The sequence below is a fragment of the Solanum verrucosum genome, unplaced genomic scaffold (assembly GCF_900185275.1).
Source record: "Solanum verrucosum unplaced genomic scaffold, falcon-dt-bn FXZP01000099.1, whole genome shotgun sequence".
NCBI classification, from domain to species: Eukaryota; Viridiplantae; Streptophyta; class Magnoliopsida; order Solanales; family Solanaceae; genus Solanum; species Solanum verrucosum.
Genome location: NW_026020338.1, coordinates 216,381 through 233,030, shown reverse-complemented (window position 1 = coordinate 233,030; position 16,650 = coordinate 216,381). Strand labels below are relative to the sequence as shown.

The 16,650-nt window shown below is 36.7% G+C and overlaps 2 protein-coding genes across 2 annotated transcripts; both read right to left on the bottom strand.

Moving 5' to 3' along the window:
- Positions 1-78: 78 nt before the first annotated feature.
- On the bottom strand, positions 79-9,872 carry LOC125836893 (8-hydroxygeraniol dehydrogenase-like). Its single transcript, XM_049516051.1, has 6 exons — positions 9,713-9,872; positions 9,221-9,334; positions 8,087-8,597; positions 7,719-7,872; positions 7,419-7,570; positions 79-334 (listed from the first exon to the last, which is right to left on the bottom strand). The coding sequence occupies exons 1-6, from the start codon at positions 9,808-9,810 to the stop codon at positions 284-286; spliced, it is 1,080 nt and encodes a 359-aa protein (XP_049372008.1). The 5' UTR covers positions 9,811-9,872; the 3' UTR covers positions 79-283.
- A 3,872-nt stretch (positions 9,873-13,744) lies between these two features.
- On the bottom strand, positions 13,745-15,845 carry LOC125836894 (8-hydroxygeraniol dehydrogenase-like). The gene is made up of 5 exons (XM_049516052.1): positions 15,677-15,845; positions 15,378-15,491; positions 14,437-14,947; positions 14,185-14,338; positions 13,745-14,102 (listed from the first exon to the last, which is right to left on the bottom strand). Exons 1-5 carry the CDS (start codon positions 15,763-15,765, stop codon positions 13,900-13,902), a joined length of 1,071 nt encoding a protein of 356 aa, XP_049372009.1. The 5' UTR covers positions 15,766-15,845; the 3' UTR covers positions 13,745-13,899.
- Between the last annotated feature and the right edge of the window lie 805 nt (positions 15,846-16,650).

Sequence of the window (16,650 nt, the reverse complement as noted above, 5' to 3'; positions counted from 1 at the left end):
ATTCATTCTTTTTATATTTCATTTCGAAATATAATCACATTTTCCATTTCCTGACAAATACATAAATTGCAGATGGATGAAAGAAGTTTTCGAATCCAATAATTTCTCCCCAACCATCAAGTTCTACTGAAGTTGCATAGTCTCCATTGATATCTACTGTAAAATGTTACATTCTTATTCTATTTTAATAAGTGCAAGAAACACATTTGATTAATCATCTCTGAAATTAATGTAATCTAATTGGCAAAGAAACACTGCTATATAATTGAACCCCTCCCTATTCTCATTTCTTGTTCAATGTATTGCCAATGTCGAGCACGAAACGATATTTCACCTCCGATTTCAGAACACGTTCCAACGCTGTGTTCACATAGTCCATTGGCACAACTTCAATATCTGGTGTTATGTTATGCTTTGCCGCAAAATCCAACATTTCTTCAGTCTCTTTCCTCCCTCCTATGATTTGACCGTGTTTCCATAAGTAGTGGAAACACGGGCAAATCCACCGTTTTCTTTGGTGCACCAACCATGACAAGATTTCAATAACATAAACAATAGAAGAATTCAAATGTAGTCTCTATTGATGCACTACTGTCAAATTTACACAGTAGAAGTAGTTTGTGAATAGGAATCACTGAAAATGGTTAATCTATTAGTGTGTGATCGATCGGGTGCTGAAGTATTCTATGACATCTTGCCACTTGCATCATATCTTGTAATTGCATCATATGAGAGGTATTCATCATGCTTAACTCTAGCAATATACTTTTGCGGAGGCCATTTTCATATTTGTACCAAGATAACTATCTTATTACATCGGTTAGGAAGTGTTACTCTCAATGTGAGACTTTAATTTCGATGCAATTAAGTCATGCCCCTATGCTGGTGAAGGATACCGAGTAGAATTAACTCGCAATAATTTGATTCAACGGAGTTATTTTCCAAGGTATAGTCTTTCTTTGTAGCTTCATCCACTTATATTTTGAGCTGTCCATTGTGCTCATATTATTGTGGACACCATACCAATAATTCAATTCAATTGGAGTAGACCCCATCTTCCACATTTTGCAAGTGTGGAGCTCAAATATTCTACTAATGAAGCATAATTTCTATTCATATTCATAATAGAAGCAACTTATGAATCGGAGTTAATCCAGAAGGCGGATTATTAAGTAATTCAGAGCATTGAGTTTAGAACAACGAAAAAAAAGACGTAGTAGTAATAGGAGTTTACGTATTGTTTGTTTCTTATTTTAGATATACATTTCTTATTAACATATATCTGACTTGATATCTGAAGGAGTAAGTATGACATAATACACTGGCGTTAGGCTCGAAAACTAAGTGATCTTTGAAAAATGCAAACGCTACTTAACTGTTATTTGGAATATGCTAATAGTAATTTTATAGTATATAGATATTTAATTACATGATGTTATAATCTCGATTTTCCAAAGTCTTTGTACGGTAAAGTTTTTTTATATCTTTTTTCTTTTCTTTTTCAAATTTTATGATAGTAGTATTATCATCTCGATTATTTTATTAATATTTCCACTTGAGTAAATCGTTTTAATCAAGATTTTTACAAAAAGAACTAAATCACCTAATGGTTATTGGTATTTGGACCTAAAATATCATACCGACTTTATTGATATCCATTAAAACTCACATTTGGAACAAAATATTATTTCTCAATCGAAATAGACTAAATTTATAACGATAATCTAAATAAAATGGTATAAAATGAAACTTTTACCTAACAAATTGTGGGCCTTTTTTATTTGAAATTGTAATGTAAGGTTATACCTTAGTAATTTTTTTGTGACTGATCGACAAAGTATGAAGACTAGACTTCAAAACTCCAATGTAATATGAAACTTTACCTAACAAATGTGGACCTTGTTTATTTGAAATTGTAAATTATTCCAAGCAATTTCTTTGTGACCGGCAAAGTATGAAGAGTAGACTTTAAAAACTCCAGTGTAATATGCACACAATGGACCACTATACAAGTGGATAATGAAAGGTGCAAAGAAAAAAGAAGGGTAATTTCTTTGTCACCGACAACACGACTTGACTTATTCCATTCATTGTGATGGAAGATACCAATCCATCAACGATAGTAAGAAAACTATTTATTTACACAAACATTTTACCATAAATACTAACAGATATATAACAGATATATAGGGAGAGAGGTGAGTGTCACAACCCGATTTCTCAAGTCATGATGACACCTACTATAACCCACCAGCAGGTAAGCCAACCCGTAACCCGGAACAACAAGTAATGGGTCTGAGGGTAGAAACTAAACAAGAGAAGACAAATAATAATATAAACAGGCGGAAGCAAACCAAAAACATATATACAAATAAAGATCCCTCCCAGAACTTGGAAGTCACTAGTACAGAGCTACTAACAAAATGAGTACAAGTCCCAAAAGTAGACAACAGAGACTGGGCTGTCTCGAAAGGTAAAAGACAAGTCGATATATACAGATGGAGACTGAAATAGTACAAAACGTCGTGTGCTCACTCCCGTCTCCGGATCAGTCTGCTCCAAGCTCGATCAACGATGGCTACTAGTGCCCGGACCTGCATCACGAAATAGATGCAGAGCGTAGCATGAGTACCAAAACAACAGGTACCCAGTAGGTATCATAGGCCGACTGAACTTGAAAAGTAAAGGCAATAGGAAAAGAAGGAATAATACAAACGAGGGTCAAGAGCGAAAATCTAAGTAACGATGGAATGCACACGAGTGTACAAAGAACTAACTAAAGTAATCTATAAGCTAACTACACCTAACTGGACTCCCATAAGCCCAGAAGGTACACTCGTGCGCAAGTTAAATAAAAACCCAAACGGACCCCCATAAGCCCGACGAGTACACAGAATAACTATAACTAAAGAGAATTGCATAAAAGAACCCAAGAACGAAGAACATCGAACTAGAACCTCAACCCTAATTAGTAGAATCTGACAGTACGGAGGCCGGACCTCGAATCGGATGCTCACCAGAAGTACCCAAGTAACCAATCACAAGTAACCAGTATAAGAGGCCGGAACTCTAACCGGATGCTCTATATAAGTATCTGAGCAATAGAGGCCGGACCTTAAACCGGATGCTCTATATAAGTATCTGAGCAATAGAGGCCGGACCTTAAACCAGATGCTCTATAAAGGTGCCAATGTAGCTGCTGAAAGAGTCCCAATCGATCCATACTCTTAAATGTCCGTGAAACGCCGTCCACACATAGCCAATCAATGTAAGTCCTTGGAACCAAATTGAAAACCAAATTCAAAACGTGAAGCAAAACTAGTGTCGCTGATGTAACTCGTGAAGCCGTAACATCGGGGAAAATAAGAATAACTAAAGTCGGAGCAAGCGTATCACCTAACTAAGGCCCAAACTATCAGACTCAAGTCTGCTACACCAGTCTACAGGGATCTAAGCCGGCCGAGCGACGTCGGGGCAAAACTAAGGCCTATCGGATCCGAATCATGTATTTCTAAGGCAAGCCCTAGTCAAACCTAAACTAAGGCCCAAAATGCTTCAAATAAACAGTAACTAAGCATGCAAGTGCTCCACATAGCGAGGAGGGTCCATTAATAACACAAAGCATGCTCACAGTTACCCGAAATAGGTCAAAAACATGATTTCTTAACACCTATGCAGGATTCAATAACTACCCAACCCAAATCCCAACTAATTAACATGCATTCACACTCTCAAGCTCAATCTAAGAGAGGGAAACCATAGCCTACCTGAAAGCCGATCACACGCGCTCCAAAATCACTTCTCCGGAGCTTTTCCTTTCCGAACGTCCTCGAAACACTGCCCCGCTATCAAAATAGAGTCACAACGTTAATACGGTCGTTTAGACACCAAAATCACAACAAACGGAGACGGGTCAATTTTGGAGTCAAAACGGGAATCGTGGGACCCGCGCAGAAAATTTCGGAATTACCCCAAAAGTGGGTCCTAACCAGTTCCCCCAGCTCATTTCCCATAATGAGACACAATTTGGGGCTCAGGAACAACACAATATCAACATGCAACTAAAACCCAAATTTTCTCAAAAAAATAGAATGGGACAGCAGTTGAATCAGCATATTTACCAAAAACGGGCGATCTACAGTAAAATCTGACGACACCACAACGTTCTCCTCGAAAAACCACTCAAGATAGCCTCAAAAATCACTGAAATCGGACTTAAAACGGCTAAGAAAACAAGTCTCAAAAATTTCCAAAATTAAGCTCACAAAAAGGGTGCGGTAGCAGGTGTTTTTCGAAAATTACCTCAAACGGGGACTATAAATCACTATCCGAGCTCACCAACACGTTGTCCTCGAAAAATCTCACAACTTAGCCTTTTGAATCACCCAAATCGGTTGAGAGATGAGAGAGAGATGAGGGTTTGAAATTTGGGAAAATTGGCTGATTTTCTGCAATTTATTGCAGAAAATCTGCAATTTCCTAAAACTTAAAATTCCGACGGGGTGCTCCGAACTCGTTCGGAACCCCATGCACGCAAACGAGATATGCAACCATACCAAATTCGATATTCCAGACTCAACGGCGCAGTCAAAATTTTCATCAGAGGTAATTTCGATAAAAAGTGGGTCCCACTTCCAAAAGTCATTTTAAGTCAAAACCCACAAAAGGGCTTGGAAAGATATCGAAAACCTCCAGACACAAAAGAAGGGTCAATCTAGACCAAACTCGACATTCCGGAGCTAACCACGCTGACGAAATTCTCATCCGAGCGTGTTTACTCAGAATGTTGACCAAAGTCAAACTTAAGCCAAATTTCAAAGGATAAAACGCCTAATCGCACCGACTCACACTGAAAACCTCGGGAGTCATGTCGACCATGCTACTAGCCTAAAATGACCCTTCCGGAGCTGATGAAATCGTCAAAATTGGATTCCAATGTCATCTTCTCAAACTTTTGATCGAAAATGATCGTTCAAGGTTCATAAACTCCAAAACACAAAAGCTCACACCAGGACCAAACGAACGACCAGGTGACCGAACTATCAGTCCCAGCAAGTCATAAATGACTTGGGGTCGCTATAGGAACGCTCTAAACGACACACAGAAGGCAAGACACAAAAATGACCAAGAGGGTCATTACAATATCCACTACTAAAAAGGACTTTCGTCCGCGAAAGAAAGGATCAAGAAGTACCTGAAGGCTCAAACAAGCTGGGAAACTGCTCTCGCATCTCCTGCTCGGTCTCCCAGGTAGCCTCCTTGACTGGACGATGCCTCCAATGGACCTTAACAACAGGAATGGCTCTCGAGCGCAATCTCCTCACATCTCTGGCTAGAATGATAATTGGCTCCTCTACAAATGTCAAACGATCATCCAACTCGACTGCATCATACTGGAGCACATGAGACTCATCAGGAACATACCGCCGCAGCATCGAAACATGAAACACTGGGTGGATGACTGAAAATGCTGGAGGTAGGGCCAACTCATAAGCAACATCCCCAACTGTCCGGAGTATCTCAAAAGGCCCAATGTACCTGGGGCTAAGCTTGCCCCGCCTCCCAAACCTCATCACGCCCTTCATGGGCGACACACGGAGGAATACCCGGTCACCAACAGAGAATCTCAAAGGTCGACGCCTCTGATCAGCATAACTCTGGTGCCTACTCTGAGCCGTCCTGAGCCTATCCTGAATCACCCTCACCTGATCCAGGGCCTCCTGAAGCAAATCTGTACCACGCGGCCTAGGCTTTGTAGACTCAAACCAACCAACTGGAGAGCGACAACACCTACCATATAAGGCCTCAAACGGGGCCATCTGAATACTAGAGTGGTAGCTGTTGTTGTACGCAAACTCCGCCAAAGGCAAGAACTGGTCCCACTGACCTCCAAAATCCATAACACAGGCCCGCAACATATCCTCAAAGACCTGAATAGTACGCTCTGACTGACCATCCGTCTGTGGGTGAAATGCTGTGCTAAGGTAGACACGGGTGCCCAACTCCTCCTGAAAAGCCCTCCAAAAGCTAGAAGTGAACTGTGAACCTCGGTCTGAAATGATAGCAACAGGCACGCCATGAAGACGGACCACCTCCCTAATGTAGATACGAACCAACCTCTCGGCACTGAAAGTAGTATGAACAGGAAGGAAGTGTGCTGACTTGGTCAATCGATCCACGATGACCCAAATGCTGTCAACACCTCTAGAAGTCCGAGGCAACCCCACAACGAAGTCAATAGTGATACGCTCCCACTTCCACTCTGGAATGGGTAATCTCTGGAACTCGCCACCAGGCCTCAAATGTTCGGCCTTTACCTGCTGGCAGCACAAGCAACGGGAAATAAAGTCAGCAATATCTCTCTTCATGCCACTCCACCAATAAAGGGCTCGGAAAGATATCGAAAACCTCCAGACACAAAAGAAGGGTCAATCTAGACCAAACTCGACATTCCGGAGCTAACCACGCTGACGAAATTCTCATCCGAGCGCGTTTACTCAGAATGTTGACCAAAGTCAAACTTAAGCCAAATTTCAAAGGCTAAAACGCCTAATCGCACCGACTCACACTGAAAACCTCGGGAGTCATGTCGACCATGCTACTAGCCTAAAATGACCCTTCCGGAGTTGATGAAATCGTCAGAATTGGATTCCAATGTCATCTTCTCGAACTTTTGATCGAAAATGATCGTTCAAGGTTTATAAGCTCCAAAACACAAAAGCTCACACCAGGACCAAACGAACGACCAGGTGACCGAACTATCAGTCCCAGCAAGTCATAAAATGACTTGGGGTCGCTATAGGAACGCTCTAAACGACACATAGAAGGCAAGACACAGAAATGACCAAGAGGGTCATTACAGTGAGCAAAAGAGTCAACATATATCTTTTGATACTATATATATATACACACACCAGATATATTTTAATATACAGATACATAGAGAGAGGGTGAGAAAGAGAGTCAGTGTATCTTATCTGGCGAAGTAAATATGATGAAAAATATACTTTCAAATTTGTATCTCAGTGGAAATAATTTTGAGCATTTGCCTCAAAGCATATTCCCCTCAAGAAAGGAATGATTTTGGAGTTCGTTTGTTGTATAAAGATAAGGAGGAGCAGATACGAAGAAGAGGGCCAGTGGCTCCTCTTCTAAGAAACAAAGGTCACAAGTATATTAAATATAGGTAATCAAATTGTGCTCTCTCTTTAACAAATTGCAGATGAATGGAAAGATATTTTTTATTTTAATTAATAACTGCCACACTCTTTTTCTATTTTAACAAGTGCAAGAAACACATTTCTGAAAATAATGTAATCTAAGCAAAGAAACACTGCTACATAATTGAACCTCCCTAATTAATATTCTCACTTCTTGTTCAATGTATTACCAATGTCGAGCACGAAACGATATTTCACATCCGATTTCAGAAGACGTTCCAACGTTGTGTTCACATAGTCCATTGGCACAACTTCAATATCTGGTGTTATGTTATGCTTTGCCGCAAAATCCAACATTTCTTGAGTCTCTTTCATCCCTCCTACGCAACTTCCAGCCACTAGCTTCCTTCCTGTTTTCCACATTATATATACAAACTTTAGTAAAGACTATCTGATGCACTAAACTTTCACTATGTGCGGGAAGGGCCACATTATATATACTTTAATCTAAACTTTATTATTGAAATCATGCATAAGAAATTATTGTCCGATGCTTACCCATAAGTAGTGGAAACACGGGCAACTCCACCAGTTTTTCTGGTGCACCAACCATAACAAGCTTACCATGAGATTTCATCAACATAAGCAATGGAAGAATAGGGTGCACCGCCGAAACAGTGTCGATAATCCCATCCAATGTGTTCATTGCAGCCTGTTCGTATATTAATAATACAACTAAACAAAAGGTTAGCCCCCATTCTCAAGTTTAAATTGTTAAACTGGCATAACAACTTAAGCTTTCAGATAAGATTGTCACACACTTCAACACGGAATCAGAGCAGGCGGAGGTCGTGAATTCAAAAACCTCAACACCACCATTGTCAAAAAAAAAAAAAATCACGTGCTTAACGAATTATTATATTAACATTCATCTGCTCAAGATCGCGACTGATCAAGAAAGAGTCTGCGCCTAAACGCTCAATTGCTTCTAGCTTCTTATTAGCAGATGTACTAATGACAGTCACTTTGGTTCCAAATGCCTTAGCGAACTTAACAGCCATATGTCCGAGCCCTCCAAGACCAACAACACCAATGTGCATTCCAGGCTTATCGAGTCCAAAATATTTCAAAGGACTATAAGTAGTAATTCCAGCACATAACAGGGAAGCAGCGTCTATCGACAAGTTTTCAGGCCAACGAACTGCAAAATGCTCATCGGATACCATCATGTCAGAGTAACCTCCAAACGTAAGGGTTCCATCTAAGCTATAGCCGTTGTATGTAGGAATCTGACGAGGGCAGTAATTCTCGAGATCAACGCTACAATTCTCACATTTTCGACATGATCTTACCATACATCCAACACCTACTTTGTCTCCAACCTTAAATTTCTCCACCTTGCTTCCCACCTCAGTTACAACACCAACAACCTCATGCCTGCAATTATATTTACAATTAGTTACACTCACGAGTAGATCGTATCGACACAAATTCCGCTAGTTTTTACTCTCTGTCGCAGTTTATATGACTTACTTTCCTTTTTAGTCTGTCCCAAATAAAATGACATATTTAACTTTAAAATGTCTATTTTATCCTTAATGAAATGATTTATAGTCACAGTAATTTCTATCATTCATTTTAGTCTTCAAGTTTTAAAAGTCTTTCTTTCTTTCTTAAATTCCGTGTCGAGTCAAACTAACTCTTATAAAATGGGACGGAGGGAGTACCATGTCCCATCAACTCAGGATTTACTGAGGTATCAAGAGCTCAAAATGGCCAATTATAGACTAAGAACCAAATCAGGATTGCTTTCAAATAAAAAATATACAGTAATGTGAAAAATTGAAAAGATACAGAGAACAGGAAAACTAGCTAGTAAATATTCTTCGCTGAAAAATTACTTATGTGTATATATAGTGGATGTTGAATTCCATTAACTTCTTTGTGCCTTAATATTTTTGAATCTCGTTAATGAAAATTCTGGTTAGTATTTTTGGATCTAACAATTAAAAAAAATCTGAATTTTTTTAAACCAAAAATAAAAGATCAAATCAATTTACCCAGGCACCATGGGGTACTTGCCATTTCCCCATTCATTCTTGAGTTGATGAAGATCAGAATGACAAATTCCACAATACATAACTTTAAATTGCACATCTTTTTCACCTGTCACCCTGTAACCATTAACACAAACTGATCATCATAAAATTTACAATAAAACAACAACAACAAATTCAGTATAATCATACAGGTGGGGTCCGAGAAACTGAGTGTCACTAGAAAAAAATGATTTTTCTTAGAGGCAGTTGCAAGTGACAATTACATTTTAGCACTCTTTGTAAATGTTGTCGGAGCCTATAACGACATTGGATCCAATAACAAATACGGGTAAAAATTTCAACACTCTTTGTTAATTGACATATTTATTGCCACTAAAAACCATTTTTATTATAGCATATGTACTCAGATGTTACCCTACCTCAGCTTATAGAGAGTTTGTTTCCGATTGAAATGAAAAACACATCATCAAAATTAAAAATAATAATTTGTACCTTCTTGAAAAATTGAAAGGAGAAAGAACTCCAGAAGTGTCTCTAGTTGCCCATCCAAATGCCTTAATTGGATGTTCATTTTCAAATGATTTTGCCATTTTTTTCGTTTGAAAAATAAAAATATTTATGTAACGTATACATAGTATAAATTATAATAGAGAAAAATGTAGAACAATATGAATGATACAAAAGTGCTTATGTTATGATCCATATTTATAGGATTTTGAGTGAAAAATATGTGACGTTATCGATGAGGTGTAACAACTAATGACTTAAACAAATTGGATTTTGACTTCTTTTTTGTGGTCGATAGCTGTAGAGTCCTACTTTGCAGGACTTTTAAAAAAAGGTTTCACACTTTTTTTTATTTCGAATCTATCTAGAGTTTGAAGTTTACGAGTTTTAAAAATATTCTTCTTTTTAATATTATAATGTATTTAGTGAAATCTTATAATGAGGTCCACGAAAGTCGAAAAATGGAGTGTATACAAATCAGCTTAATCTTAATTTCCATGTAGAGGTAGAGAGATTGTTTTTGAAGGATCATTGATTCAAAAGCTATATATCAGTAGGTATGAAAAAAAGAAAACAACAATTCTTCCGTTAAGGTGAGAGCTCTCTTCCCATGACAAGCACTACCTCACCCCTTGCTTTGCAACCATCGTCTTTTATCTGAATGTCAAAAATAGATGTGTGTGTACGCTACATGGAAAAAGTTGTAAAGCATTGAATGAAGGGAGTTGGGAGGGTCGGGAAAGGTTGTGTAAACAAAGCAGCTGCTATGAAAACAATGACAATTACAAAATAGTGCAATAACTTAAACACAATATGTACGTTAATTATTTTTTTTCCTTAAATTGCCCCAAAAAAAAGGTTCTTGAAAAGCTTTCCAAACGTGAAAAATTTAAAGTTAATATTAGTGGCTAAAGAATATCCACGTAGATAATGTGAAAGTATAATTTAAAGAAAATAAAAACATCAAAGTGTGAAATTTGGACCAATTAATAATTGCAATTTCCGACTTATTCCCACTACATTTTTATCGAGTTATTTTCCCCTTTTTTCCCACTACTTTTTGTTTTCTTTTTTCGTCATTTTATTTGAACGGTATAATTTTAAATATTAGATACAAATAAGTTTTTATCGTTGGGGCGCTACCACTCTCATGTTTGGTATTTAAAATGTACATTATTTACGCAAAAAAAAATTCTATAAGAAAACCTTTGTCTGCATTATTATTTACATCAAATCAAATTAATTAACTTTAGCAATTAAAAATTGAAGTGAGAACATATATTACGTAATCAGGATTAAAGATTAATTTGGTATATAATAAACGCTTAACTTTTACTCATTGATTTGTCAAGCACTACACAAATTTACCACATAATTATCTAAGTAATATGTATTTTTATCTTGTTTTTTAATAAATTAAAGTTAAAATAATTTATTGATTTGCTATAAAAACACAGTGCGGCTAAGTATTTACCATAATTTGGCCAAACTTAACAATTTGATATTTCTTATTCCTATTTTTTTTAAAAATCCATTGGCATTATAGATATTGATTATTGCATTTTGCTCTGCTCACTAAAGAATGAGTTAATATCTTAAAAGGTCACTGAAGTATGAGAAATTATCTAGCAAAGTCATTAAACTTTGTTTTGTATCAATAAAATCACTCCACTTAAAGCACTTATCTTCAAAAATCACTTGACTTTATTTATTATTAAAATAAATTTAAAATGACAAAATAAAATATTTTTCATGCCATGTAATCATAAATCCGTCAAATAAATAAAATTTATAGAGTTTATTTATTATCATACCAACCCACCCTGAAACCCATATACCCGATTCATGCTCTGATTTTCATTATTTCCTCTAGCAAATTGTATAGCTGAAAAAATTGAAGTTGTTGGCAAGTTACAATTGTTATTTCTGATTAGAGAAATTAAATCATCACATAAAAAAAATGAGAAATCAACTTCTTCATCTTTTTGTGGTCAAATTACATCCTTCATTGTAGATATTAACTTCTTAAAAAACATTCTCTAACTTCATTAAATTCATGTCCAATCTTTTTTTGTTTGGTAACAACTGTAAAAGATTACCATACCATCAAAACCAGTACAAATAAAGAGCACCTATACCTTGTAACAGGGATTAGGCCTCCTACAAAGCAAAAAACTTAATTACAAAGTAAAAATTGAACAAACTCCTACAACTCTGTGTTTTCTTTGAACTACTAAGAAATTGTAATCTCTCTACAATCTCCTTTTTTATCTGTGTTGCCGCCTCCTTTGTATGCACAGACTTGCCTTTGAACTTTTTCGAATTCATGGCTCTCCATATGTGATATACGATTGCTCCACAAGTAGCCGCAATAGTCTCCCTCTTAACTTTGTTCCAGTGTTTCAACATTATTCTTTCCAGTGTCTGCTTGATCCCATTGTTTTGTAATGCTATTCATGTCCATTGTTCCAGCTCTTTCCATATAGCCTGTGCCCACTCACACTTCACGAATAAGTGCATTGTAGTCTCCATGACCTTCTTATCACAAAGGCAGCAATCAGTGTCTTCCACCTGAATGTGTAATTTCAGTTTCCTCTCCTGCGTGAGTAATCTTCCTTGTACAGCCAACCACATTATGAATCTATGTTTAGGTATAGCCCTAGATGTCCACACTAGCTCAGCAGTTCTCATATGTGGTTGTTGGCCAGTTAGTGCTAAGTAACTGCTAGTGATGGAATATTTTCCAGTTTGTGTGAGCATGTATCTTCCTTGGTTATACCAACCCTGCATTTGGACCGACATTGCATTTAGCTTCCTCCAATACCATCTACAATCTACAGGTGTTCTATGATTCCATATTGTTGCTCCATCTTTCATAAATATCCCATGCATCCACTTTACCCATAGGGACTCCTTTTCCTCAATTATTTGCCATAGCAATTTCCCTACTGATGCAATATTCCAGATACTGCTACTTTTGATGTTTAATCCACATTGTCTCTTTGGATAACAGATTTTTTCCCAAGATACTAGAGCTACCTTTCTCTTATCATTAGCTTTGCCCCACAAGTAAGTCCTACAAATCTTGTCTACTTCTTTAAGTATGCTTTGGGGTAGGATAAACACTGCCCCCCAAAAGCTATGGATGGAAAATAATACTGCATTTATCACCTGCAGTCTACCAGCATAAGATAGTTGTTTTGAATAAGTCGCGGTAATTCTGTGAGTGATCTTATTAATCAGTGAGAAGCAATCAGCCTTATTCCACTTCCTTGGCGATAATGGAAGTCCCATAAATTTAATAGGAAATTCACCCCTCGAGAAACCAGCTCTATCCAAGATCTGATCCCTTGTTTCCTCATCCACCCTAGCCATAAAAACACTTGATTTTTCTATGTTAGCCACTAAACCTGTGGCAGCACTAAAGTGATCTAATGCCTCCATCACTCTATTTACTGAAGGCAAATTTCCTTTACAAAAAATCAATAAGTCATCAGCAAATATTAGATGAGTGAGTTTCAACTCTTTGCACATTGGATGGAGTCCAAAATCAGGCAACAAACTCATTGTTTTAAGTATTCTTGACAAGTACTCCATTACTAACACAAACAACAAAGGCGATATAGGATCTCCTTGCCTAAGACCTCTCTTACCAGCAAAGAACCCATGATTCCCTCCATTGACTTTTACTGAAAACATTGTAGTGGAAACACACAGCATAGTCCACTTAATAAACTTTTCTGGAAACCCAAAACCCCCAAGTACTTCCTCTAAAAACTCCCAACTTACCATGTCATAGGCTTTCTTCAAATCAATTTTCATAAGACACCTAAGTGAGGCATTCTTCCTATTGTAGTGTCTTAGAATATCATGACAAATCAAAACATTATGAATCATTGCTCTTCCCTGGACAAATGCTGATTGGTTTTTTGCTACTATCAGATTCACTGCTTGCTATGACTTAACCATGATAAATCAGTATAGTTTGATGTAAACGCCATATGCAAATAAGTATACTAGAAAATACAATATCATATTTATTCTCTCAACTCCTTATTCCTTTTGATACACAAAACATAAGAAATAAACCAAACAGCAAAAACGTACAGGCTTAATACAAAATCATAACCCTACAACACACTCATTTTCTTGACCAAGATGTCCCCTTCATCTCAATTTTTGTTCAATGTGTTGCCAATGTCAAGCACAAAACGATACTTCACGTCCGATTTCAAAAGGCGTTCCAACGCTGTATTCACGTAGTCCATTGGCACAACTTCAACATCTGGTGTTATGTTATGCTTTGCCGCAAAATCAACCATCTCTTGTGTCTCCTTCACCCCTCCTATCGCGCTCCCCGCCACTAGCTTCCTTCCTATTACACACATTATATTAAACATACGTATCAATATTAAAAAAATGTATATACAAAATCGTCGATTTAAGACCAAACGTACCTAAAAGCAGGGGTAATACAGGCAACTCTAGTGGTTTTTCAGGGGCACCAACCATCACAAGCTTCCCATGAGTTTTCAACAAATTAATCAATGGAAGAAGAGGGTGAATCGCGGATACAGTATCGATGATGCCATCTAGTGACCCCGCTGCACCCTGCTCGTATTTAACATACAAACGAAAATTAGTATTATTCGTAAGTCACACCTATGTTATAAATTTGAAATTGAAACAGAGTTGATTGATTGATCGACCTGCATTTGGTCAGGGTCACGACTGACCAAAAACGAGTCTGCCCCTAAACGATCAATTGCCTCGTCTTTCTTACTAACAGCTGTACTTATCACAGTAACTTTGGTTCCGAACGCCTTAGCAAATTTCACAGCCATATGTCCAAGACCACCAAGACCAACAACACCAATGTGCATTCCAGGTTTATCTAGTCCATAATATCTCAAAGGACTATAAGTTGTGATCCCTGCACATAACAGGGGAGCTGCTTCCATTGGTAAATTTTTGGGCCAATGAACCACGTAGTGTTCATTCGTTACCATTATATCCGAGTAACCACCATAGGTGGGGATTCCATCGGTGTAAACACCATTGTATGTCATGATCTGATCGCGACAATAATTTTCAAGATCGTTGTCACAGTTTTCACATTTTCTACATGATCCTACTAAACATCCAACTCCAACTTTGTCTCCAGTTTTGAATTTCTCAACTTTGCTACCAACTTCAGTTACTACACCAACAACTTCATGCCTGTAAGCAACAACATATTCAATGTAATCTCACAAGTCGAGTCAGAAGAGGATAAAATGTAAGCAGAACTTACCCCTAACTACGTTATGGAATCCTAAGCTAATTAATCCGATTTAGCTAGTTGTTTAGTAACATATTTCATCATCTTGATTATCAAATTTACAGTTTTGTTGTCCAAACAATTAGAGAAAAGGAAAAATTACCCAAACTAACTACATATGTTGCAATGATTATACTGTTCAAATCCTAGCTCTGCCTCTGTATCTACATATAATGCAATTATAAGAACACTCTTTTTGAAACTTGGTGAATAATAAGTCTGTCATCTACCATTTTCCACTTAAATTAAATCAGATATAACGATTTTTTGTCTACGACAAAGTTTTAATTAAAGAACACAGTAAAATAGATGGATCAAAATGAAACTTACCCTGGTACCATTGGATATATACTATTGCTCCATTCATTCTTGAGTTGATGAAGATCAGAATGACAAATTCCACAATACATAACTTTGAATTGCACATCTTTTTCACCAGTCACCCTTCACCATTCAACAATAAAAGTTACAGATATATACTGTTCGGTCAACTAGTTTATCAATATGTTCGAAATTAATATACACAATATATACAAGATAGTGTAGATATGTTGTAAATATCTAATTCATATAAAATATACACTATCTGTACTGTCAGTTTATATAACGTAAATCTGAAAAGATGGTACCTTCTTGAGAAGTTGAAAGGAGAAAGTACCCCAGAAGTATCTCTAGCTGCCCATCCAAATGACTTAACATTTTCATGTGATTTTTCCATTTTCTTGATTTTTGTTTATTTTTGGAGATACTATTATTATTATTATTAGAACAATTAATTTGAGTAAAGTTATAGTCCAATGTATTGATTTTTTCATTTGAATATATAGTTATTTGAGTTGATGGCTAATGACGTAGTCGATGAGGTATAAAAACAAATGTTATCGTCATGGCTTGTCTGTACAATTTGCCTTTTTAATTATTAATATAAGATAATATTATATCTTATATTATATGATGTTTCTAGGAAAATGGTTCAGTAGTACGTGGCCAAGGTCTAGCCGCTAATTTTAATCTAAAAAAATTGTCTTTATATTAGTTAAAAACTATGTGTAGACTGTAATGACATGCTTAGTAGAAATTGGTTTCAATGAAATGTTTTAATATGATTGTATGGATTCATAAAAGATTTTGAAAAAATAGAGAAAAAACTCGACTTTATTGATTTGGTTTGATTTATGAATATATAAAACAAATGCAATTGGTTTGATTTGGTAAATGATGAATCCGAATCAATTGGTCTATGTATATTCCCTCAACAGAATCCAATAATTTTGATTATGAATCAGATCATATATTTATGTTTGAAAATTAACTTTATATATAGATCATATTTGGTTTTTTGTATGTATTAGTTTATGGATCAGGCTCATTTGGGGCACCCGATTTTTTTCCTGAAAAAACTATATGAGGACTTCCGTAATGAATTGGGAAAACATTACGTATAGTTCCGCCGTTTTTTCCACGCATATTTTCGCATTTACAAGTCAACTTTTAGTATTTACCCAACTTTCTTGATTTTTCGTGTGTAATGCCCAAGGATCTGGCGCCTTTGGAGTACCCGAAATTTTTTTCTAAAAAAACTATATGTGAACCTCTGTATTGA